Source organism: Psittacula echo, assembly GCF_963264785.1.
Source record: "Psittacula echo genome assembly, chromosome: 20".
Classification (NCBI taxonomy): Eukaryota; Metazoa; Chordata; class Aves; order Psittaciformes; family Psittacidae; genus Psittacula; species Psittacula echo.
The window spans coordinates 3,523,224-3,548,125 of record NC_137756.1 but is presented as its reverse complement, the minus strand read 5'-3'; the positions used below and the strand labels follow the sequence as shown (position 1 = coordinate 3,548,125).

The window sequence follows — 24,902 nt, the reverse complement described above, 5'->3', positions numbered from 1 at the left end:
TGTAATAATCCAACAGAATGGATACTGAGTCGTGCATCCTTGACTCATCTCTGGGTGTCTGATCCTGAGGGAGGAAGAGCATGCATAAGCTCCCACTGATTTCAGGATCACCCTGCTAAAGTTACACATCCAAATTTTGTGGCTTAAATCAATACCAGTCTATTGACTTGAGCAACTGAGGGTTTGACCATTGTCAGTTAAAGAGGCATCTAACTTTCCCTGCTCCCTGCCCAATTCTGTTGGTCCTAACATGCAGGAAAAGAACAGCTTTGCTAATAGGAATAACATGGATAGGGAAAACAGTCACAGCTGTGCCTGTTTGCCATACAGAAATTTAGACAATATCTAGGTTATGAACGAGGATCCTTGTTCAGTGCTCAGTTCGGAGATTTTGAACAATTTAGCCAACAAATCAAGTCAGCCTGTTGGCCACATCATGTGCTGGGCATAACCTCTGAATATGGGGACATTGTCACTTATAGAATCCGTTCCATCTAATGCTTATTTTAAACCATTTGCCATCTCTCTGAGGAAGTGCTTAATTATTCACTGTGCCATATCATCTGGTTTTGCACATGCATTGCAGCAGTCCGTGGTAAGTAGAACTTAAGGAATTCTGGGCCAGATCCTCAAACTGTTACAGGGATTTGAGACTTTTCCCCCCAAGTCCAGTGTGAATAGTTCAGGTAGTGGATGATCTACCCTGAAGCTTTGTGATGATTCTCACCAGCTGAGGGTGAAATCTGATTTAACCCTTTCAAATAGATTGATATTTTTTATGATCCTAATGATAAAAGTTAGACTCGCCATTTGAACAAGACAGAAACTCTAGAGGGTAAATCAACAATTGTTTCAGATGAGTTGTTTTATTTATGTGTTAATAGACTTTGATCTCTTGTTTTCTACCTGCACAACAAAAAAAAAATAAGGTATGTTTTTCCTGTTTCTATTTTCATCAGAAAATGAGTGGTCATTATGGCTCATTGTTGCTCAAAGTAAATTTGTTGCAGATTAAGCTCCTCTTACAGGTTTTTATGGAAGTCATGCATCTAAAGTGGCAATGCATTGTCTCAGGGGGTTGGGGTTTCAGTTTCTGTCTGCTCAGGGAGACAGTTGGAGACTACATTGAAGGGCACAATATAAAAAGAAGAAAAAAAAAACCCCACAAACCAAAAACCATCAAAACCACCTCCTTTTCCCCCAAACCCCACGAGAAATTCTGCATATCACCGCAATTGCTTCTAATGTGCTGTCAATGTTACGAGTGATAAACACTGCTTTTTTTCTCCCTTATCTTTCTTTTGCCTCTGTATGTCTTTGCCTTTCCCATTTGCTCTTTAACTCATTAGAGGTGCCCCAACTCACTGACCTAAGCTTTGTTGACATAACTGACTCAAGCATCGGCCTGAGGTGGACCCCGTTAAATGCCTCCACCATTATTGGCTACCGCATCACAGTAGTTGCGGCAGGAGAGAGTGTCCCTATTTTTGAAGACTTTGTGGACTCCTCAGTAGGATACTACACAGTGACAGGCTTGGAGCCGGGCATTGATTACGACATCAGTGTAATCACACTCATTAATGGCGGAGAGAGCGCCCCTACCACTCTGACACAGCAAACGGGTGAATCTTGTGAACTTGTGTGTTTCGTGATGCGGACGGTGTTTCATGCTGTCACTGGCTGTCAGGAGGACAGGGCTTTGTCCAAAGAGGAATCGAGCCACTCACTGCGGGGAAGCCAGGAAGACCCAGCTCGCTCCTTTTGCTAAATGGCAACTGGGGATGGATAGGTGCTATTTCCCATTTGAGGTGTTTTAACACTGCGAATGGCTGCTGACTTGTCAGACCCATTCAGTGTCTGCTATTCAAATTTCTGGGATCCAGCTGGAATCAAGAGCCTGAAACATGAGCTGTATATTCACCAGACTATGAAACTGTGATTCCCCAAAGTAAGCTTGCGAAGGGTGGAGCAGCTCAGCAGACACCCTCCAGTCTTCATAACTATTTGAGCTTCCAGCAGCCTGTTTCAGTGGTGGCTCCACTCTTTACACAACGCCCCAAAGGATGCAGGTGAAATGGAATGGCCGCTCCCTGTGTACATGCCATTGACAGCCATGCCACGCCGTCAAAGGTGTCTCTAGTGCATGAGCAGAAGGCAAGCTGAAAACTGGTTCTTGCATGAAATCCTATTGTGGTTGAGGCTGTAAATCCTTCGACATGATTAGAAGTAGAGCTATAGGAAATTAGTGATATACCTTCTCCTCTCCTATGTGTGCATGTATGAATTCCAGATGAGATGACTTTTCCATCTGTAAGCTGCTGTATGGTGACTTTAAACCTCTCTTGGCTCCACATCTGTAATATGAAATGTAGCTGCAAGAAGCATGTTACTTAAACTTGCTACCTTGTTTACAGATTAGCCCTAAAGGGTGTATTTCAAGTATCAGGAATTGCCAAGAGATTAAAGGAGCCTGACAGTAGTACAGACATATTTTTAACTATAGTAGAACCGAACGTAGTTTAGAAGTCTGTTTGCATGGATATGACCCAGTAGTTTGTCATGCATGAAATGCTGATTCCCTGAACATACATCTTGACCAGCTTTTATGAATCACAGAACTAAGAGATCTGTTCTTTGCCATGTAGCTGTGCCTCCTCCCACTGATCTCCGCTTCACTAATGTGGGGCCTGATACTATGAGAGTGACTTGGACTGCACCAACTTCCATCGTGCTGAGCAGCTTCTTGGTGCGCTACTCACCTGTGAAGAAGGACGAAGATGTTGCAGAGCTGACAATTTCACCCTCAGATAACATGGTGATCTTAACAAGTAAGTAGGTTACCTACAAATATAAAGAGGCCCCTTATATATCACATAAGATGGGGCAAAGAAAAATTGCTTACTTTAAGCACAACTGGCCAAATTCTCAGCTGATCTAAGCTACTGTTGAAGTAGCCTCCTGCAAACTCACACTAAACGGGGTTTGGCCACGTGCTTTACCCAAGTTAAAGCCAAACTGCAGGAACATTCTTTCCTATCAATCCAAGGACAGTGATGAATCAGGCTGTGGGTCAATTGCATTGATTTGCAGCCTGGTTAGGTATTAAGAGTAAATACCTATTACTCACCTGGTTTGCCAGAAATGTCAAGGACTTGCAGTGCAGAGGCTCAGGGAGAGGATCAGAATGTGCAAAAGGTCATTGCTCCTTTGGCTTTGTATGCTTGGGACCAGAAAATAAACACTATTTGTAACCTTACATGACATGGCAACAGAACATTGGGCATTTCCAAAAAGCTGACATTAATTTTTGCTGGTGCAAAAGCTCCAGCTTTTGCATTTGAAATCTCCTTTTTTTATCCACCCTAAAATCAGGTAGGTTGAGTTGAGTGAGAGACAATGCCCACTCTCAAAATAAGAGGCCAGATCTGAAGCTTATCTGAGTTAGAACAGCTGTATTGGAAATCTTTGGCCCTATTCCACTTTATATCAGCTAAAGTTTGGCTTGGTGCATAACTAAACTACGAGATAGCTAGAAGGGACCTTGTAGAAAACTAATTGCTTCTAGCCTGTCTCCACGAACTGATGAAGCAATGATATAGGATACCATGCTCCTTCGGGCTAAAACATTGTAAGCAACCATAACGCCACAAAAAGAACTGATTTAAATTTTTGTCTGTCTTGGAGGCTCAGATCTTCTATCAAGTCAAACCTGATTCTCTCCCTTAAGAAACACAGTTAGAATTGTGTAGGCTGAATGACTTTTAGCTATTAGAAAAGAAAGATATCTGAATTCCTGTACTTGAATTTCTGTCCTTAAATTCCACAGATCTGCTTCCTGGTACTGAATATCTGGTGAGAGTCTACAGTGTTTCTGAGCAACACGAGAGTGCACCTTTGTCTGGAATCCAGAAAACAGGTACTTAGATGCACGCTGAGACACATGTAAGATTCATGCCATCCAATAAGCGTTCATTTATGGGACTTTGTTGCTTGCTCTTGTGTATTGCCACCTCGTTGGTGGGTCACCAGCTAGATATCAAAGAGCAAGGCAGATGGGCCTCTTGGGAAACACTAGCAAGTTTTGCATTTCTTTATGCCTGAGGGCCAGAAATTCTGCTGGTTTTAAATAGAGCACCTGGTGTGAATGTATTTACGGTGTCTGCCTGAGAACCAACCAGACAGAGCCTGTCCTATCTATCACTCAGTCTTGCATGTTTCATAACTGTATAACAGAGCTTGCTCATGTGCATTGTTTATGCTGTGCTGTCTGTGTGTGACATACTTTCCCTACAGTTGTGTTTCAGTGCTTGTTTATCCCCCTATGATCATTAACACACATTTATTTAGTTCTGTGGCTAAATAGCATTTAGCTTAGGATCTGGTAGTGCTGTAGTATTGAGCAGAATGAAACGTGTTAGTGATCATGATGACCAGTAGTTTGGCTGAGCTCAGTCTTTTATCTCTTTGAAATACTCAGCTCTTGACTCCCCAACTGGCCTTGACTTCTCGGATATAACTGCTAACTCCTTCACCGTGCACTGGATTGCTCCTCGTGCAACCATTACAGGCTACAGAATCCGGCATCACCCAGAGCATGGTGCTGGCAGACCCAAGGAGGACCGTGTGCCCCCCTCACGGAACTCCATCACCCTTACGAACCTGCTTCCAGGGACTGAGTACGTGGTCAGCATCATTGCCATCAATGGCAGAGAGGAGAGCTTGCCCTTGGTCGGCCAACAAACAACAGGTAAGCCTTGAGAGAGCCCTGGCTAAAAGTTGCTATGAGGATTTTTGGTGTCCTCTAGCAAAGTAGTTGCTGTTGAACCAGATATTCCCTACCAGCTAGTGAACCTTTGCTTATGAGGAAGTGTCTATGATACTGAGGTAGGGCCTTATTTAGAAAATGGTGAGAAACTATGCTACTTTCAGATCAAGTTGGATGTCTTTAGGGCCAGCAGGCTTTTTTCATTAAATCTAGTCCAGTGCTGGATGGATTTTAACCAGATACATCACTTGTAGAGGTGCGTGCACTGGGCTAAAAGTGAGAGAGATGAGTAGCAAAGGAGCACAGTATGATAGGTGGAATATGTAATTGGTGTATGTTAACTGCATTTAAACTCTCTCAATTCTCTGTTTCTAGTGTCTGATGTTCCAAGGGACCTGGAAGTGACCCCCACCAGCCCAACCAGCCTCGTGATTTCCTGGGATGCTCCTGCAGTGACAGTCAGATACTACAGGATCACTTATGGTGAAACAGGTGAGGCTAGGCTGCTATGGCCAATCACAGAACAGAAACTCTATTCCGAGGCCATTAGAGAGCCACAGCAAATAGCAAAGGCAGGTTCAACTGTAGCAGGCAAAACCCTCTTGTATGTCTGAGATTCTTGCTGCATATTTAGAGAAGATTGTAAAATGTAGGTGTTGTTTGTTTTTAAAGGAGAGCAAATCACTTTTTGTCTACCAAAAAGAAGGAGTATCTGGAGCATTCCAGACATTTAGAAGTAGTTCTCCGTACATATTTCGTTCTTTTCTTTGGATTGGTCTGAAAAAGACTTTGGCCTAACAACCATTGAAATCAACAGGGTTCTGTCTTTAATGAATGATGCATAGAGGATTGTCTGGTTTTGGTAATGATTTAAAATGTAGAATTTAGAGATCCATTACATTTCTTTTTCCACCCAACCCTTCTTAGGTGGAAGCAGCCCTGTGCAGGAGTTTACAGTGCCTGGCACTATGTCTACTGCTACCATCACTGGCCTCAAACCTGGTGTAGACTACACCATCACCGTGTATGCTGTAACTGGCCGTGGAGACAGCCCTGCCAGTAGCAAGCCAGTCACTGTCACCTACAAAACAGGTGAGACCTGTTTAAACAAAACAAAACACACAAACCACCCTACAGCCTATGTTCAATTATCCCATAAATTTTTATCACTGATCCCTGGTTTCTTTTACAAGCCATGGGCTATGGTGTAAGCCCATCGCTTTCAGTGGAGCTGTGTATCATAGAATTATAGAATAGTCAGGGTTGGAAAGGACCTGAAGATCACCTAGTTCCAACTGCCCTGCCATGGGCAGGGGCACCTCGTGCTAAACCATGTCACCCAAGGATCTGTCCAACCTGGCCTTGAACACCACCAAGGATGGAGCATTCACAACCTCCCTGGGCAACCCATTCCAGTGCCTCACCACCCTTACATTAAAGAATTTCTTCCTTAGATCCAATCTAAACTTCCCCTGTTTCAGTTTGAACCCGTTACCCCTTGTCCTGTCACTACAGTCCCTGATGAAGAGTCCCTCCCCAGCATCCTTGTAGCCCCCCTTCAGATACTGGAAGCTGCTCTGAGGTTTCCAAGCAGCCTTCTCTTCTTCAGGCTGAACAGCCCCAACTTTCTCAGCCTGGCTTCATACAGGAGGTGCTCCAGTCCCCTGATCATCTTCGTGGCCTCCTCTGGACTTGTTCCAACAGTTTCATGTCCTTTTTATGTTGAGGACACCAGAAGTGTACACAGTACTCCAAGTGAGGTCTCACGAGTAGAGGGGCAGGATCACCTCCTTTGACCTGCTGGTATTGTGGTGCCCCAGCATGATAACAGCATGACACAGAAGGGGATCTTCTGTGGACGTGGACTTTTGGTGGAGAGACACCCTGTGGAGTCCTGATGGGAATACAAGCAATATTTGCTTATTTCTGAGTGGAAATCCTGTTGGGCTCTCGTATCATAGGACCACTCTTGGCTAACTAACTGGTGCTTGAGGCACACTGTCATATTATGTGATCCCGATGAGACCTGGCTTTCTAATGCCAGGACTGTCATCTCACTACTCATCTGGATATAGCCTAATCCTACTCCTTCTGTAGCTGCGGATAAAGGCATTTAGTGTCCTTTAAATCCTCAGCTAATATTGATATGAAGTCAGTCACCCACACATCTTGGTTAAGGCTTTTTTGCTCGGGGCTATCGTGAGGGATAAATAAGTAGCAGCATGCATTTGCTGTTCCAAGAAGCACAGCTAGAAAAGGAAGAGCAGACTAAAATTCAGAAAGGAGGCAAGAGTGGGGGGAGGGTTCCCTGTACCAGCATACTCAAAAACCCCTTTTTTGTTGCCCAGAAATAGACACACCATCCCAGATGCAAGTTACCGACGTCCAGGACAACAGTATCAGCATCAGATGGCTTCCTTCGACATCCCCAGTCACAGGGTATCGTGTGACAGCTGTCCCCAAGAAAGGACATGGGCCCACGAAAACTAAAAATGTCCCTGCAGGTAAGAGCAAGATCTGTAAAGAATGAAAGATGTGGCCACCAGAATCAGCACTATCAGGCACTCGGCATATGCTGGAAGCTCGAACCCTGCTGACTTCAGCTGGGTCACATTCAGGAGAAGCTAGGACGAATTTTTGCCCTGAAAAGTTTTGCATACTGCAGAGGTTTGCTTTGGAACCCTCAGTATCTCTGAAAGGCACCTCGATTTCTAAGAAATGCCATTGGATTTTCTAGCATCCAGCAAAACTTCCTCGAAAATCTTTCTGAAGGTCCCATAATGTGGCCCTTGCTCATAGCATGGCCTCAGTCACACAGGCTGCAGGCTTGGCCTCATTATCATAGAGCTTGCCAAGTCAGCTCTCAGGTTGCTCTCAAGAACACAGTGCATTTTGTAGGATCAGCAGGGATTAGCACTCTAGGGACGCAGTTGAGTTAATGGTCAGACTTAGCCCAGAAAATGATGAAAGCTGGTCTTCTCTTGCTTTATTTTTCCTACCGTGCTGACCTGCCCTTTTAGCTGGGGGACTTTCAAACAGGTACAAATTGCAGATGCTGTGTTGTGCACTGCCAGAGAAGCATAGCGCAAGCAAAAGGCAAACTTGATATGTCAATCCCATCTTGTTTAATGCTGTTTATTCATGGTATGGCTTATACAGGCCCTTCATTCAAGGCTACTTAGAGGCCGGCTCTGATGGACTAATGTTGTTCTTTCCTGCCAGATCAAACACAAGTCACTATTGAAGGTCTGCAGCCCACAGTTGAGTACATGGTCAGTGTCTACGCTCAGAATCAGAATGGCGAGAGCCTCCCCTTGGTAGAGACAGCTGTCACCAGTATGTATTTCACTTCACGGTAACAAAAACAAGTGTTATCTATTGATGTCTACCATGCAGTATCCCATTCCCAGTGAAAGCAAGGGGCAGCTGCCTAGTCTCCAGGAGAATGCAAAGTGGTCTCTGCCCTGTGATAAGTACCATGCACCTAAATTGCAGATGCTGGCAAAAAATGCAGTTTCCTTACCTCAAACAGTGGCAAAGTCCGGTTCCTCACCCCCTCAAAATGCTATGCTTCTGATTTTCTTTCACTAAAGCCACAACCTCTTTTGGGGTTTTGTTTGCCATCAGCCGATCAGTGGGAAAAAAGTGTGCAAAGATCTTTCTGGAGCTAGGTGGCAAAGGTGATTATTGGCTACAAAGAGAAGGCAAGAGGGAACATGTAACTCAGAGGGGTATCCCTGATGTCAAGTGCCTTTTTCAGGGACACCTTTGGCATAGGGATTTTGATGCATGTTATTCCCTTGCTGGGGCTTGTATTCAACACCACAGTTCAGCCCCAAATACTTAACAGAATTGTCCTAAAGACAACAGGAGCTTGGGAATAGGGTCCACATCAATTTCAAATGAACAAATTCCTGGACAAAAATCACCTTTGCCAACTGGAAGATGACCTAATATAACATGGCAAATAAAAGAGTTGAAATCCTGTAGAAAAGCATAATTTGGATCCAATATAAAAATGATATGCCAGATCCTCACCTTTTGTGTAACAAATGGGTATAGCTCTGTGGTAGCCGCTCCTGGGGAGCAAGGCTCACTCACCTTGCTGTCCAGCACTGAGCTCCCACCCTGCTAGGACAAGCTGGTGAACTGATCAAAGTAGGAAGCGTGCATATCACCCAGTTGCACCTATGGACATTCCCTGTGCACTCAATATGAAGCTAAAAAGTTTGTTTCTAACTGATTTGAAACTATAATATACTGAGTAATTTGCTTTCTTGACGAGTGTGTTAATTGGATATTAATGTATGAAAGAAAACAGCGGGACTGATTCTCCTTGGACTGGTGCTTTGCACAGCAGCTTACAATAGTGAAAAGCAAACGCAGCATGAATCCAAACTTCCCAAGGCAGGGGGGTTGACTGGTGACCTTTAGCGCTAGGAACCAGTTACTGGCTCTGATGGTAGAAACAGGGCTTAAAATTCCCACTTCCTTTTTTTCTCTTGACCACTTAATGCTGCAAGAGTTGTTTGAAAGGGGGCTAGTGCTAATGGCATTCAAATATAGGTAAGGATTGGTGACCTGGCTGCTTTGAAAGTATTAATGCAAGTGCTCTTTGTTTCACCAAGGCCACGGTAGCCTTCCTGCTGTCTGGTACCTGCAGGCTCTCAGGCTCACTCAGCACAGTGTAAGCATGTGTGCAAGGTGCAGCACAGAGGAGAATCAAGTCCCCCCGCTCCTGCGCAAAACCGAAAACTGCTTTGCATGTAATAGAAGTGCTTTTGATTTTCCTCACCCACAATCTGCTTTTTATCACATAACCTCTTCCCGTTAATTTGCCTAACAGACATTGACCGCCCTAAAGGACTAACATTCACTGAGGTGGATGTTGATTCCATCAAAATTGCTTGGGAAAGCCCGCAGGGGCAAGTCACCAGGTACAGGGTGACCTACTCAAGCCCTGAGGATGGAATCCATGAGCTATTGCCGGCCCCAGGTGGCGAAGAAGACACTGCTGAGCTGCATGGCCTCAGGCCAGGTTCTGAGTACACTATCAATATCGTTGCCATATACGATGACATGGAGAGCCTGCCCCTCACTGGGACCCAGTCCACAGGTACACCTTTAACTACACCACCCAGTAGGCCATGGCAGCAGTGGCTTCTGCCCTGTTGGGTAAAGTGTGCTTCCATGCGCAACTCTGTGCCGGGGAAGCCCCAGGGGCAGCTGAGGGGATGTGATTGCTCTTGAGAGATGGCTTAGTTGGTGCTGGAGAGCTGGCTGCCAGCAAATTCAGCCTACATGCACGTTAAGGAAGTTAGGGAATGCAGGAAAGATTGGCAGGATTGAGGGAGCAGATTCTAGAGGAAGGAAGAATGTCACTTCATAGCCTTCTCTTGGTCCTCAAGTGGATCAGTAATGTCCGGTCCCTACTCACAGAGCCTAATTCATGGTGAATCACCCTCTCACAATGCTTTTGTCTTGTCTTTAGGATGTGGGGCACCTGCAAGCAGAAGCAGCTACCAATAACAAAAAGATCAGGGCAGCTATCATTCCCCAGGGTCCTCACTGTTGGATGGAGCAAAAGATGAGCTTGAAAGGCTAGGAGCCTGCCTAACCCTCAGGTCTCACAGAGCCCCTTCACTGGCACTGCCCTAAGGACTACAGCCCCTGTGGATGCCCATGCCTCTGCTCGCATCACCTCCACAAGGAAAGGACATACTCCAATCAGGAGAGTCCCCTATGTGCCAGTCTCATCCAACTCCATGTAGAATACATGTCAAATTTCTTTGTCAAAAAGGAAAAGGAAGCTGATAAAATTATTTCCAGCAATATGGAATCCATTGCAGATCTTCCAGCATTACCAGACATGTCTTTATGGCAAATGTAGTACCTCTGTAATAAAGGTCTTCTGTTCATTTGTGCTTGAAAAGTTAGCGCTATAATTCCAAGGGTGTAATGAAGACAGTGATTCCCAGTGTACAGATTGTTATGCTAAACTGAAGCTAAGCGCTATAATGATTGAAACAGCAGGCTGACTACCTGCCAGAAATGCAAATATAGTCATTTTAAAACCCCACTCTCTGGTTTACCCTTTGTGGGCTCTTCAAAAGCATATTTGAAGTCATTCAAGACTTTCCATTGACTCTCTTGAGCTTTAGATTGAGCTTTGAGCAAAGCAACAAGGAAGAATTACCTTATATTTCCACTCTATAAAATTAGAGAACTTCACAGCAACATGCTAATAGTGGGCATTATGGTAATAGTGTATATTTCCCTTGTTTACAGCCCAAGGACTGCCAACAGTAAGGCAGGAAAATGTTTCAATGGATGCTCCTTTTTATGTAAACATTTGTTTTTAAAGACATCAATCAGATGCGTTCGCTCATGAGCTGGCTCTTGTGTGATGAGCCTTATGGCCACCATAGCTCTGCTTTTCCATTGCCTTGCTCTCTGTGTAGTAATTTACACTTGTGTAAGTGGCTGTAAAATGCTTCCCCTCTGCATTTGCAGTATTTTTATATTCTCTTTGCAATTCCTGAGCCTGCTTCCTACTTACTTTTGTAAATCATCCATCCTATGTTAGAAGTAAACAGAAACAGGCAAGTGAAGCAGGACTGAACTATTGGCTGTGTGATGAAAAGCAGAATTAAACCAGACTGGCCTACTGCAGATTTAAGCACCTCCCAAAGCCTTCACCTTATATCACAGCAAGTGTTGTTACCCAGCTAACTTCAGGGCTGAAGCATCAAGATCTCCTTATTATTTCTGCTGAAAAGTATTGCTGTAGATTTGAGCACTTCTTCCTGAATTCCTTGTCCCCTTGCACGGAGCTTTATGCCTGTGTCTGCAGGAGACACACCACTTTTCTGCCCATCTATTTTGAGCCTAAACCCATCTCATGTTTAGGACAAAATATTGTTTTATCCAAGATGGTTTTCTTTAAACTAACCATGTGCCAATATGGATTTTTGCAGCAATTCCACCTCCGACAAACCTGAAGTTTACTCAGGTGACTCCCACCAGTCTTACTGTCAACTGGAATGCACCAAACGTTCGCCTCACTGGCTACCGAGTCAGAGTGAACCCCAAAGAAAAGACTGGTCCCATGAAAGAAATCAACCTTTCTCCAGACAGTACATCTGCTGTCGTGTCTGGATTGATGGTAACTCTTTTCTCTGTGTAATGCAGACCATGTGGTGGAAAGATGTTAGGAAAACCTGTAGCAATTTCAAATTCCTGGGTCAGGAACTTGAGCTGGAGTAGGTCGCTCCAGCTCCTAAGGGTCTGACTGAGTTTGAAGCTGATGGCTAGTCAGACTCTAACTACATGTTACCATAGCTTTTAAAAGGCAAGGAGTTGGCCTGCTGAATCTGCATTCTTTTCCCTTCCTCATTGAGCACAGACAGACTGGGTGCCTTAATCAGATGGAAATTATCAGGTTCACAATCAACAGTAACCCAGTAAAATACTTGTACTCATCTTTCACAAAAGAGGTCAGATAAGCTGATCTAATGCAGAGGTTTTCAAGCTGTGATATGGGAGCTCTGGCAGTCTTTTGCCCATTTTTAAGACATCTGTAAAATGTAAGTACAAAATGCAAGTCTTTTGTGAGTAGGCTTAAATTTGCTATATAACCATCTTCTCCACTGGAAACATTTCAGAAGTTTCTGAACTGGAAAAAGCTGAAAATCACTGCTTTTATGGCTCCTGCTATCTTAAAAAGCTACTGATCTGTTTTTAAGGAGTTTTATGAATCATTTTCAAAAATGAGCCTTAAAAAAACATTCTTCTCTAAGTGGACTCCTGGTCTGATACAGACAAGGATGAAAGACCACGCTGTAACTTTCACCATTCTCTTCACAGCAAGAACACCTTATCATAGCAAATGGCATCCATGAACCCCAGGATAAACAGGGGGTAAAGTAGGTTTTCCAGAGAACCAGCTTTGAAGCACTGATTCTAAAATGAGAGATGACAAATAAGCTTCTTCCAGGATTTTGTCTGCTCCTATGTGTGCATATGTGCACTACTGGTGTTATCAACAAGGCCCATGCCTACTCTTTTGTGACAGCTGGAGATAATTAGAATTATCCCATCAATCCTTCACTGATTTCAGTTATTTTAAGGTTTCACACTTCGGTAACTGGTGATTGAGAAATGTGGCTCTGCCAAACGCTGAATGAGGGCAGGAATATTCCCCGCTGCGCCAGCTCCTTCTGATAACATGGTTTGATTGTCCATTCTAGGTAGCAACCAAGTATGAAGTGAGTGTGTATGCCCTGAAGGACTCTCTGACCAGCCGGCCAGCCCAAGGGGTGGTCACCACTCTTGAAAGTAAGTAGTGATCCTTTCACAAATGACCAGTAGGTACCGTGCTGGGTGCAGAGGCTGAGATCCTACTGTGCCAGAAGTAGGGCTCTATACAAAGCTCCAGCAAAGGCTTTCACAAACACTTAGTTGGTGAGATTCAGAGTCCCCAGTGTACTGACAGGAGACCTTTTCCTCCTGGTGCAGATGTTAGTCCCCCTCGCAGGGCTCGTGTGACAGATGCCACTGAGACAACCATCACCATAACCTGGAGAACCAAGACTGAGACCATCACTGGCTTCCAAATTGATGCTGTCCCAGTGAGTGGGCAGAACCCCATTCAAAGAACCATCAGCCCTGATGTTAGGACATACACTATTACTGGTAAGTGAGTAGCTTCTGCAGGTACAGGAGCTTCCAGGGTCATAACAGGAGGTACACTGAGCTCTTCCTCAGATTACTAACATTTATGTTTCAACTTCATTTTAGGCTTACAGCCTGGCAATGACTACAAGATCTACCTTTACACTCTGAATGAGAATGCACGGAGTTCCCCAGTAGTGATTGATGCCTCCACCGGTAAGGATCTTGTCTGACTTTTCTGCTTATGCTAGCACATTGTAATCACATATGTTCAGTCGGTTTTCTATATCTGGCCCCATGTAATACTTACTGCGACTTGCAGCAATAGGTTTTACTCCCGAGTTTGAGAAGGGCGTCAAGAAGATGAAGTTCAGGTGAAGAATATGCTTGCCTTTACTGTGTTTGACTTGTGTCCTTTTGTTTTCACCTAGCTATTGATGCTCCTTCTAACCTGCGCTTCCTTACAACCACAAGCAACTCCCTCCTGGCTACCTGGCAGCCTCCAAGAGCCAAGATCACAGGCTACATCATCAGATATGAGAAACCTGGCTCACCAGCAAAAGAGGTTCTGCCTCGCCCTCGGCCTGGCACTACTGAGGCTACTATTACTGGTACCTGTCTCTGTCTTGTGTGGGAGCTCTTCACCTGAAATGCTGAAATTTGAAGGGAGAGGGGGAAGGCATAATCATAAAATGTGTTAACGGTCAGCTAAGAGAAAGACAAAGTTTTGCCTCTTCATTGGGGTTTCTAATGCAGACAGTGGTTTTATAAGGATACTTGTCCTACTAATATGATACGCTTGACTGAGGGGATCAACCGTCAGGTTAGAACAATTCACAGGTGTTTGTTCCCACTGTCACCACAACTATCATCCATTCAGGGAAAAAGCCCTTGACCCTGGCACCCCATCGGTCACATGTTGTGAAGATTCATTATGCTTTGTGTCTGCAGCATCCATGATCCCAGCTGACATGGTCAGATTTGGAACTTGCTCCTAGGAGTAGGAGGTTGGACTCTTTGTACTGTCCTGAAAACCTCAGATCCAAAATACCCATGCTGTAGCCATACCCACCTCCCTTTCTACCCTAGATCCCACATACAATCATAAAAGAAAAGCATCTCTTAAATTTCAGATTGCTTTATGTCCTTCCTCCTTCCCTAGGTTTGGAACCAGGAACTGAATACATCATCTACATCATTGCTGTGAAGAACAATCAAAAGAGTGAACCACTGGTTGGCAGGAAAAGAACAGGTAAAACAGAGCTCTGGAATGCTGTGTGCTAACGGGAGATGATGTCTTCCACTTGCGGAATGTAATCTCAGGGCTGAACTAATAATGTTATCGAAAATATCCTGTTCACACCATTCAGCCACACCTTTTTATGAGTCAAATAGGCTTTGCAGGGAGGTTTTCCTTTGTAGAATTCAGGAGGTAACATTCTGAAGTTACATTAATCACATTTAGCTGCGTTCGAACCCCAAGAACAAAACAACATGCTTGGTGCTTGATTCCTGCCTGGTTACCTAACTGATAATTGAATTAGGATTAACGAACACTCACATTACTATCCAGCACATGGTGGCCTCAAGGGCAGGATACTTTAATTTGTTCCAAGTTGCATTTCTCTTACTCTAAAACCTCTACAATGCAAGTGTAGTTTGTTACTACACACCTTAAACAGGTAACCTGTGGGTATCTCTTGTAATCGTTTCTTCTTAATTTGAGCAGTGGTGGCTTCTTTGGGTAGCAGTGTTCAAAACTGTTGCTCAGCTGTATAAAAACACACTTCTCATGCCTATGTATTAAGGATATACATGCATATAAATATACCTAGAGATAGAAATCTCCTTCACAATCATAGCGAGGTCACACAAAGTGTGTTGCATTTTGGGATGATTGCTAATCTCTGATGCTTGGAGCAGTGCACAGCCTCCACTCTAGCTGTTTAATTTACCATTGTTAATGCTCTGCTTTACGGCTTCTCACCTTCTTTTTGGCCAGATGAGCTTCCCACATTGATTACCAGACCTCACCCCAACCAACCTGACATTCTAGATGTACCTTCCATCGATGAGGGCACCCCTTACCTCACCAACAACAGGTATGACAATGGAAACGGTATCCAACTCCCAGGCACCTCTGGGCACCCACAGACAATAGGACACCAGGGCCAACAAGTCTTCTTTGAGGAACATGGCTACAGACGGCCTGTACCCACTACAGCAACACCCCTTAGGCCGGGGTCAAGGCGGCAACCACCAAATGTAGATGAAGCAATTGAAATCCCTGGGTACCAAGTGCCCATCATAGTTGAACCTTCGTACCCCCACTCCCGTGGGCCCCGACGCAACGACACCACAGGACAAGAAGCTCTTTCTCAAACAACCATCTCTTGGAGGCCGTTGCTGGAGAGCTCTGAATACATCATCTCATGTCAGCCAGTCAGCCAGGACGAGGATACTCTGCAGGTAACTGAACTGTCCTGGCATAGGGATGGTGTTGGCCTCACCTGTGGTACCAGGCATCTCTTGGGAGTCCAGTCCCTTAGCTGTGTTAAGGGAGTGGTAGTGAGAGTTAGCTTCAAGAGGCTTTTTAACACGTAACTGAAACAAGGAAGGATAAATGCCTCCCTCCTCTTCTTCATGGGGAAGGCTATAGGATAAAACTGCTAAACCAGAAAGCGCTTGGAATGCTGTCAGCATCCCACCAGGGAAAGGGACAGTCAGGGAGGTGGTCGGGGGTTTCAAAGACAGATGCTGCTTCCCCAAAGACTCTTCTAGCCCTTCTCCTTTGTCTCCCTTGGTTTCTGTTTCCCTTAAATGGTGGTAATAACATATACCTCATGAGCCACAGTCCAGAGGAAATTTTAACTTCGTATGGGCTCCATCATATGCAGAGCATAGAACACCTAAACACCTACGTCTTTCCTGCTTACCTAAGGAGTAATCACTCTTTCCAGTGACTTGACATTGCCTCTTGTTGCAGTTCAGGGTTCCGGGCACTTCCTCTAGTGCTACGCTCACTGGGCTTACAAGAGGGGCCACCTACAACATCATAGTGGAAGCCCTGAAAGACCACCGGAGACAGAAGGTGCTGGAGGAGGTGGTCACAGTTGGCAATACTGGTAAGTAAAAGCCTTATGGAGTCTCAGTGAACCTGTGCTGCCCTTGCCTCATTTCCCTTACTCAAGGCAACCTACCTGGTACCCAGGTTTGGGAATAGTTTGGAAAGGAAGCTTCTCCTGACAAAGGAGAGGTCATGGCAAGACATCAGGACAAGTGATTTGTGGGTCCCACTGGTTTTGGATAACTGGCCCACTGACTGTATGACTAGAGCTACTCTGATCTGCTGTCTGATCATGAAAAATGTGCTTTGAGGCACCATACACTCCTCCTCTAGGATCAGTGCCAAGGAGAAAGCAAGAGACCTGGTGTTTGCTGCTTGCAGAGGAGGTCAGGGATCGTGCTGGTGTTGCACATTCCTGTCCAGTAGCAAAGGTCTGCTGTCCAAATATCACATCATGCTTACGGGAAGGTGCTGGTGGCCAGCTTAACTGCTCTGTCAGTCACTTGCCGCTGCTGCTGTGTTAGTTATCCAGCAGCACCAATAGCAGCACCACATTGGGAAGGTCTGGCAGCAGGGCAGGCTGCCTGCCGAGATGCTGATCAAGCACAAACAGGCAGCACTTAGAAGCCATGTGACCAACCACAAAGTGCTTGTGGTCTGAGACAGCATTTGCCATAGATGGAAAGCCCAGAGCCCACACACACCCTGTGGGACCTGGGCTTTGGGGTCTAGCCTGGTCTGGTCTGGTCAACAACTGGCTCTTCCTCCAGATCCTCCTGTGTGTATTTTGAGGTCAAAAAGAAGAGGACAGGATGGGAGAAGAGGAAATGAAGAGTTAAGGATTTATTTGTCCATCCATTATGCTGCTCCACGCAGCCTCCCTGGGAAATCAGGCTGTTTCTCCCCTTCCAGCACCCCAGTTGCCTTATGTCTGTCACAGACTGAACTGTGAGCATTAGCCTCAAGCTTGATCACACACTGAGCTGTTGGTGTTAAAAACCCACCTTTCAATCAAGGCATATACCTAAGGTGTAAATCAGTCCATCCTGATGTCCACTTTGGTCTGATCTCCTCCTCCCGTCCCCCTGCCATGAGCTAGAATCTGAAGTGCCTCAAAAACGTGCACGTGCAGCTCCAAAGCTCCTGCTGTTCCCCAGCATCTCACAGCACGCTTCTCTCAAAACCAGGCTAAGTCGGGTTGTTGCTCTCCAGCAGCAAATGCAGAAACTCACACTTGCTTAAAACTTGGCATATCAAAATGAAAATAGCCTTCATGTCAGCTTTATTTATCATTCAACCTCCCTGACACATGCAAATGGAAAATAAATCCCAGGGAGTCTGGGCTGCTGAGAGAATCGTCAATATGCCCATGGGGGAGCTCCATTACCGCCAGGATATTATAAGGGAAAAAAAGCCACATGTATTCAGTGAAAATCATTCTGTCTTTCAGAAGTTCCTATTGCTGTGTGTGATGCCTGTTTCCTCTCTTTCTGTTCCAGTGTCTGAAGGACTAAACCAGCCAGCTGACGACACCTGCTTTGATACTTACACTGGCTCCTTCTATTCCATTGGCGAGGAATGGGAGCGGTTATCTGAAACTGGCTTTAAGCTCTGGTGCCAGTGTTTAGGCTTTGGCAGTGGCCATTTCAGATGCGACTCTTCTAGTGAGTAGCTTGCTTTTGACCGTCTCTGTCCCCAAGCTCCCTGAGCACTAATGACATGTTTGATGGAGCCAACCTGATCCAAACATGATGCAGATGGGTGCGGGCTCTGAAGTTTTGAAACCAAAGCAGCGTTTTGCATCTGGAGAAGTGATGGAAAACTGGGGTTGCTCCTGAGCTGTGCAGCTTAGCTTGTAGTGCCACTCACTGCCTCAGCAATGAGCAATGCTGTATTGATACATACTGACCCGTTCACCAAAGCAAAATGTTTTATTTTCCCTACCCTTGCCAGTCACATCTAGGTAATGGGTAAGAGTCGGATAGGCAAGAGGCCTAAGCGCCAGTGAAGAAGATGGCTTTGAATATTAGATTATGGTTGAATCTGGGTGTCTTAAATATACACATGGTTGTCATGGGCCAGACAGAGCTTGTGTGGGTTTCAGTGGGTATTACAGCAAGTCCCAAGACTGTTTTGCAAAGCAAAAGCAACCTGTGGAACCAGCTGTGTTCCTGCCATGGCAGGAGGGCTGGACCAGATGATCTCCAGAGGTCCCTTCCAGTCCTGATGGTATGGTGATTTTCTCAGCAGCTCTTTGAAGCTCTGCTGAGCTCTGCAGGCACCATCTCTGCTGGGGCACTATGATTTATTTTTGCAGGACTGGGTTTTACCTGGAATAATCTCGAACTTCATGGAAGGGGATGGACGAAAAGCCTGTGATTGAGTGGTTTAACACAGCACATACCCAGCTAATTTAAATTGTAGAGTAAGCTCAGCATAGAGGGTATTTCTGCAATTTGCATGGCCTCAGAGGAGTGACTGCAGGGAAGACTTTTGTTTTACAGGATTCATGTTTATACTTCATTGTTTGATATACATGGTTTACCCATTGTTTTGCAGTCTCTGTGATACAGTTCTACCAGGTATTTTCTCAAAAAGAGCATTTGAAATATTTTTCTCTCCCTTCTTTCTCCATGTCTATTAAATTCCCTTTCCTTTCTCTTTCTCTCCTGTTATCCAACACTCCCTTCCCTGTCCCCAGTCTTTCTCACATCCGACTTACTCTTTTCCTAAGAGCCTCCAGCCATTTCCTAGAGCTGTAACAGTCTTCAGCAGCTGAAAGCTGCAGGAGCTGAACCCATTCCCAGCAGGAACTCACTTCATCCTTGGGACTTGGATAAGCTGAAAAGATCCTTTCTCCTGGCTCTCTGTTGATTGCTGAGACACCGCCAAGGTGTTCTGCTGCTGGGTCACCTCAATGTGTGAGATAACTCCTGCTTCTCTTGTTCCTCTGCCTTTTTCAGAGTGGTGCCATGATAATGGCGTGAACTACAAGATTGGGGAGAAGTGGGACCGGCAGGGAGAGAACGGCCAGATGATGAGCTGCACTTGCCTTGGAAATGGGAAAGGAGAATTCAAGTGTGAACCTCGTAAGTCCCCTTCTGATGTTAATCTGAGCTCCCATTCAGGAAATCTCAGCATCTCAGGACCCTTCCCATGAACGCCATGGCGCAAGGAGAGTATCAGGGTATCTGATCCAGGTTTTGGAGGCTGAAACTGTGACAGATTGAATCTGTTCTCACAAGGGCTGGAGGTGTGAAAGTTACGCTGCCAAGCTTGACAAGAAGAAAGCTCTCTGTTGTTAGCTAAGGTCACAGCACACTCAGCATCTGGCTGCCTGTGGCCCTGGAGCTACACAAGAGGAACATGTTGCTGCACCAAGGGGTGTAGATTACCCTAATCAGTAACACAGGACTTTCCTGCAGGGCTTGTCACCTGAATGTCCTCTGACTTCACACTCTGAATTAAACTGTATTGCTCTTGTCAGGCAAATACCCTCATGCTCTAGTTTGAAGTGTCTGGAGAGCTATAAAAATGACTGATGTTCTCCCTGCCAGTCAGTGAGCATCCGTTCAGATAGGAGCCAGAGGCTCCTGTTCTGAGCACCAACCTGCTCTGAGACTGCTTGGAGCCAAGGCCAGGCCGTGCAGCTGAGCTCTGCCCATTCCTCCACAGATGAGACCACATGCTATGATGATGGGAAGATGTACCAAGTTGGAGAGCAGTGGCAGAAGGAGTACTTTGGGGCCATCTGTTCCTGCACTTGTTATGGAGGACAGCAGGTAAGCAGGAGGGACGTGGCATGCTGAACACAGGGGGTGAAGGGAGGAGGCTGTACTGAGGGCAGTCCTAAGACTGCTGGGTTTCAGGTCAGATGGTGCCTGATGCCTGGCCAAAACAGGCCTCTGTAGGATTAAAAACAACCAGCAGGAGAACTCGAATCTTGCATGCGCGAGATGAAATGGGAGCAGCCTCTGTGGTGTTGGTGTCAATGCTGGCAGCTCCTTGGCTGCCTGCCTCAGCATGGTCTGACCAGTGCACATGCATTGTGTTTCCCCAGGGCTGGCGCTGTGACAACTGCCGCAGACCCAGTGTGGAGGTGGCCCCTGAAGGCTCTGCTGGGCACACCTACACACAGTTTACACAGAGATACCACCAGGCCACCAACACCGTGAGTACACTTTCCTTCTCTGCGTGGGGTGTGTGCAGGGCTTGAGGGTGACAGTAGTGCGCAGTGCTCTGCTCGGTCACGAGTGCATGGTCCAGCCACTGATCCAGCAAACTCACTGAGCTTACCCTTCCACACGTGGTGCTGGGTGCCACACTCACATCAGTAGGACTTCTTGGCTAGTTCTGGGGTATTCCTGCATGCTCTGGCTGAGGTGGTGGTGCATGTAGTGATTTCCTAGTCTTCACTCTCTGCTCTAAGCCACCTTGTGTGCTTTGTGCTGAGGAAGCCTAAGTGCTGGCAGCAATCCTCAGCTCAAACCACCACATGGAAGTGTCCGTCCTTACAGGACAGAGCACTAACTGATCTCCTTCCCTCCTGACAGAACGTCAACTGCCCCATTGAGTGTTTCATGCCCTTAGATGTACAGGCAGACACACAACATCCGCGGGGAAAGTAACATCCAGCAAGACCTCTTGCAGCAATGGCAACAGACAAACCAAAGTCTAAATCCCTGTCTGCCAGGATTACCACCAAACTGGAGTGATGCTAAAGCAAAACTGCAGCTTTGGAGAATGGCCAAATGCTCCGGAGCCATTGTCCCAGCTTAAGCTCAACTCACAGCTTCTCCAAGCGCCACTCTTGGAGTGTTTCAGACTTTTCTCATGATTGATAGCAATTGTCTTGGTTTTGCTCAAAGTGTTGAATACCAGTCAGTATTTTCAAATTTAAAGGAAATAAAAGGGGCGGGGGGGGGGGGGGGGGGGAAGATGCTAAATCACAAATTAGGGGGGATCAAAAGATTAAGGGGAAGGGGAGGGTGTAGAAATTCAAGGTTCCCATGCTATGCAACGAACATTTGAGTACAACATCACTGAAGTTTAGAGATAGGAAAGTCCACCAAACACTTCTGCTTTCACATAAGCGTGCCGCCAGCAGTAAGATAGGAACAGCAAATCCAGTCACTGTGATATTTAAAATATGCACAGTCCTCATTCTTTCTCCATGATCCTAGTATTTTTCTAGCTGTATCTTTGTATCTCATACTGTTATTTATCAGTTTTGTTCCCCTGACCTTCAAGTGTTTTTATATGGGAATGAAATGTATTGAAGACACTTAGTATGCAGTTGACAAAGAGGAATTTGGTGTAATTATGATCAGTGATTATTTTTATACTGTAAGTGCCAAAGCTTTACTACTGTGGAAAAGAATAAAAAACAACTCTTTTAATAAAAAGATTTACAAACCAGGCATGCAGTTTAAGTGCTTCTCTTTGCTACCATGGACTCTAGGATGAAGATTATTATTCTGAGCTGGAGTAACATTGCCTTGAAACAAGATGGAACAAACATCTCAGTGAAGCGTGGAGTAAACCTCAAGAGAATACTTGTAGAGCAGTTTGCTAATTGCAGACTTCCAGCTGTACCCCCTGCCCCAGTAGAGCCACTGTATGTATGTATGTATGTATATATGCCATGCTGCTGGAGGCAGGGGCTTGCTTGCTTTGTGGGAATAGGTGAGGAAGGGAAAGGGGAAAGGAAGTATTCCCTGCTTTGAACAGGAACAGAGGTAGCAATGGTCGTCAGCCCAGCCAGACATTTAAATATCTATCATCAAATATGCTTTCGGTGAGGTTGAGTTGCCAAAATGAACGAGGCCATCCACACCTGTGAAGTCAGAAATCTTCAAAGGCTCACTGTCCGTGGGCCCAATGACTCCCACCCAGGTCCAAATTGATCCTGGGTCTCTGAGACCCTGCTCCATGCCTTGCCCCAGAGGGGGCCACAGTTCACCCCTCTTTGCAATGAAGCATCTCTTCCCCGTGACCACCTAAAGGGTTTGCCTTCCTTCAACTCTCAGCTATTCCATCTCCATTTGACCACAAGGAATTCGAATGCCCAAATCCAGAACTGAGGCTGTTGGAGCAGTGAGCATGCCCTTGGGCACCACTGCCACAGCAGCCTACAAATCCTTCATGCTGCCCTTACCTCTGCAGAAAATAAGAGGAGAACAGAGAGCGCCTGGGTCTATGCTGGCTTTCAAGTCTGCTGTGCTGCCGCCTCATGGGGAGGGGAGGGGGATATTGGAATTCTCCTCAAAAGGTTTTTTTAAACCGAAGCCAGTCTTGATTTTAATGAACAAAGTTTGCCATAAATCCCTTGCGCTTGCACTGCCTATGCTGCAAAACCTGTACAGCATCTGCAAGGACAGGACAAGAAAGGTTCTGTCATGATCCCTCAAGCCACATCCCTCTGTCAGCTACACAAGTACTGTATTGCTCAAGTCAATGGATTTCTCCGGGTTGAATAAAGCATAGCATGAAAATAGAATTTGGCTTCTTAACACACACGGCAGATATTTTCAGAGGTTGCTATCTATAGAGCAACCAAAACATTTGCAAACAGTGAATGCAGCAGAAACCAGTTCTGTCCCACCAGCAGTCAAGAGCCAAATGAGTGTTAAAAATGCATGAGAACTAAAACTGGCGTGGACAGACACAAAGAATACTTTCCTTTTAAAGCACATTTCTATACACACAGTCCACGTCATGGCACATCACTTGTGACAGCAGCACTGCCCTCCTTGCAGTGAGGATTATGAGATAAAAGTATTTAAACACTGCATTTGCCTCAAGTCCCTGTAAAGGTTTATTTGGGCCTTAAATCATGAGGGTTTGCATCTCTGAGAATGTCTGTTTAACATGTACCGGTGCTGGGTGTTGTATAAACTCCATTTATATCAATGATCGCCTAGAGCACTCAGAGAAACTGATGTTGTCCAACCAAAGTTACTTTCAAGGCTGGGGCAGCTGCTCCTGTTAGCAGAGAGCTTTCAAATGTCCTGGGCTCCCAATCCAGGTGCTCACAGCTATGCCAAGCCCAGCGGCATTTAAGCCCTTTTTCTGCAGAGGAGGTGCATCTCCGTATGATTTGCCCTCTCAGTTAACTCTGAGCTTCAGTCAGAGCACAGGAGCAACCAGAGTCAGGACTCTGTACTGCAGGGAAGAGGCCCTTGGTGGCTGAAGGGGAAGAAAAAAGGAAAGAAAATATCTGGTGCTGACTGAAAAGGTGGAGAATGGCTCCTCCTGCTCTCCTTTTGCTTCCTCCCTTTGGGAGCTATTGCTCTGCCAGCATGGGACCTGCTGGGATCAAGGCGCCACACAGTAACAGTGCAAACCAGAGCCTGTCAGCAGCCAGCTCTTCAAAAAACATCAACCAAAGGAGCAGAACTATCCCCTCCTTGAGAAGAGATGTGCCTTTTCCTATGGAAAACACATAGCTGCCTTTAATCATTGCAGATATCAAAGGGAGAAGTAATTCATTCAACTAGCAGGAGCCCAACATACCTCATGAGGAGCCCTTCTGGACCAGCACAGCCTGTTCTTACAAAGAGCTGTGCGAGGGGAAGGCTCACAGCTCTTCAGCCCAGTTGTCAGCAGGGACTTGCTACCAGCAGGGACTGGATCCCCCCTTCAGGGCATCTCTCAGCAGCTTGGAAACAGCAGCTCCTGCCCTGCCCTTACAGAGCAGCAGCTGAAGCCCTTGCTTTCAGACCTGCACCCTAGGCTTGCTAGCATCTTCTACAGAAAGCTCACCTAGATCAGTGTCCATTAACTTCCATTAACAGTGCACCAAGGACAGCAAACAAAGGTTGTATTATGAGCAGGAACACAGAATTTGCTAGGTGCTTATTACCAGTCTCTATTTTAGCCAACAGTCTGCATGATGCAAATAAAGAATGAGCTAACAGCTTCTGAGAGAACCTCATAGCACCTATGTACCAGCTACAGCCAGAACAGCATGGCAGAAAGGACATCAGGAATAGAACAACAGTGGAAGAAAAGTGTCTGAAACCCAACTTTTGAAGTATAAACTAAGAAACCCAGGGAAGACCACAAACGCTGACAATCCATGGGAAGCAACAGCACAGAAAGCAGTCAGGGCCAGGGCTTGGGGTAACACAGCCAACAGGCAAGCCATAAGCAATGGACTGTTTCTATTCTGGACTGCCTTCATCTGAGCCCCAAAAGTAGAAACCTCTCTACCCTGTCCTGCCTAATCCAGCCACTTGGAAATAAGCCACTTTAGAGACCAGAAAAGAGAGAAGACTGCTCTCTTCAGCCAGAGTAAGGGCACACAGAATTCCTAGGCAGTACCCAGTGCCTCTGACACAAGGAGAGTGAGGGGCACACACATACAAAAAGCACATAGAATGACAGCATTAAAAG

At 45.8% G+C, this 24,902-nt stretch overlaps 1 protein-coding gene across 3 annotated transcripts in view; it reads left to right on the top strand.

Moving 5' to 3' along the window:
• FN1 (fibronectin 1) overlaps positions 1-22,860 on the top strand; it is a gene marked incomplete at its 5' end in the record, with an annotated part of 55,805 nt that extends 32,945 nt beyond the window's left edge. Inside the window, 21 exons of one of the 3 annotated variants that reach the window (XM_080632081.1) lie at positions 2,646-2,828; positions 3,827-3,916; positions 4,478-4,747; positions 5,141-5,257; positions 5,693-5,857; positions 7,114-7,269; positions 7,988-8,101; positions 9,612-9,881; positions 11,743-11,930; positions 13,015-13,102; positions 13,283-13,459; positions 13,565-13,654; positions 13,870-14,049; positions 14,601-14,690; positions 15,441-15,907; positions 16,425-16,563; positions 18,005-18,169; positions 19,469-19,594; positions 20,181-20,287; positions 20,566-20,676; positions 21,967-22,860. In XM_080632081.1, the coding sequence (XP_080488207.1) occupies positions 2,646-2,828; positions 3,827-3,916; positions 4,478-4,747; positions 5,141-5,257; positions 5,693-5,857; positions 7,114-7,269; positions 7,988-8,101; positions 9,612-9,881; positions 11,743-11,930; positions 13,015-13,102; positions 13,283-13,459; positions 13,565-13,654; positions 13,870-14,049; positions 14,601-14,690; positions 15,441-15,907; positions 16,425-16,563; positions 18,005-18,169; positions 19,469-19,594; positions 20,181-20,287; positions 20,566-20,676; positions 21,967-21,996 (3,323 nt within the window). In that variant the 3' untranslated portion in view covers positions 21,997-22,860. Of the gene's footprint in view, positions 1-2,645; positions 2,829-3,826; positions 3,917-4,477; positions 4,748-5,140; positions 5,258-5,692; positions 5,858-7,113; positions 7,270-7,987; positions 8,102-9,611; positions 9,882-11,742; positions 11,931-13,014; positions 13,103-13,282; positions 13,460-13,564; positions 13,655-13,869; positions 14,050-14,600; positions 14,691-15,440; positions 15,908-16,424; positions 16,564-18,004; positions 18,170-19,468; positions 19,595-20,180; positions 20,288-20,565; positions 20,677-21,058; positions 21,415-21,966 lie in introns of those variants that run through there. The other 2 variants (XM_080632083.1, XM_080632082.1) reach the window with 2 other exon arrangements.
• Between the last annotated feature and the right edge of the window lie 2,042 nt (positions 22,861-24,902).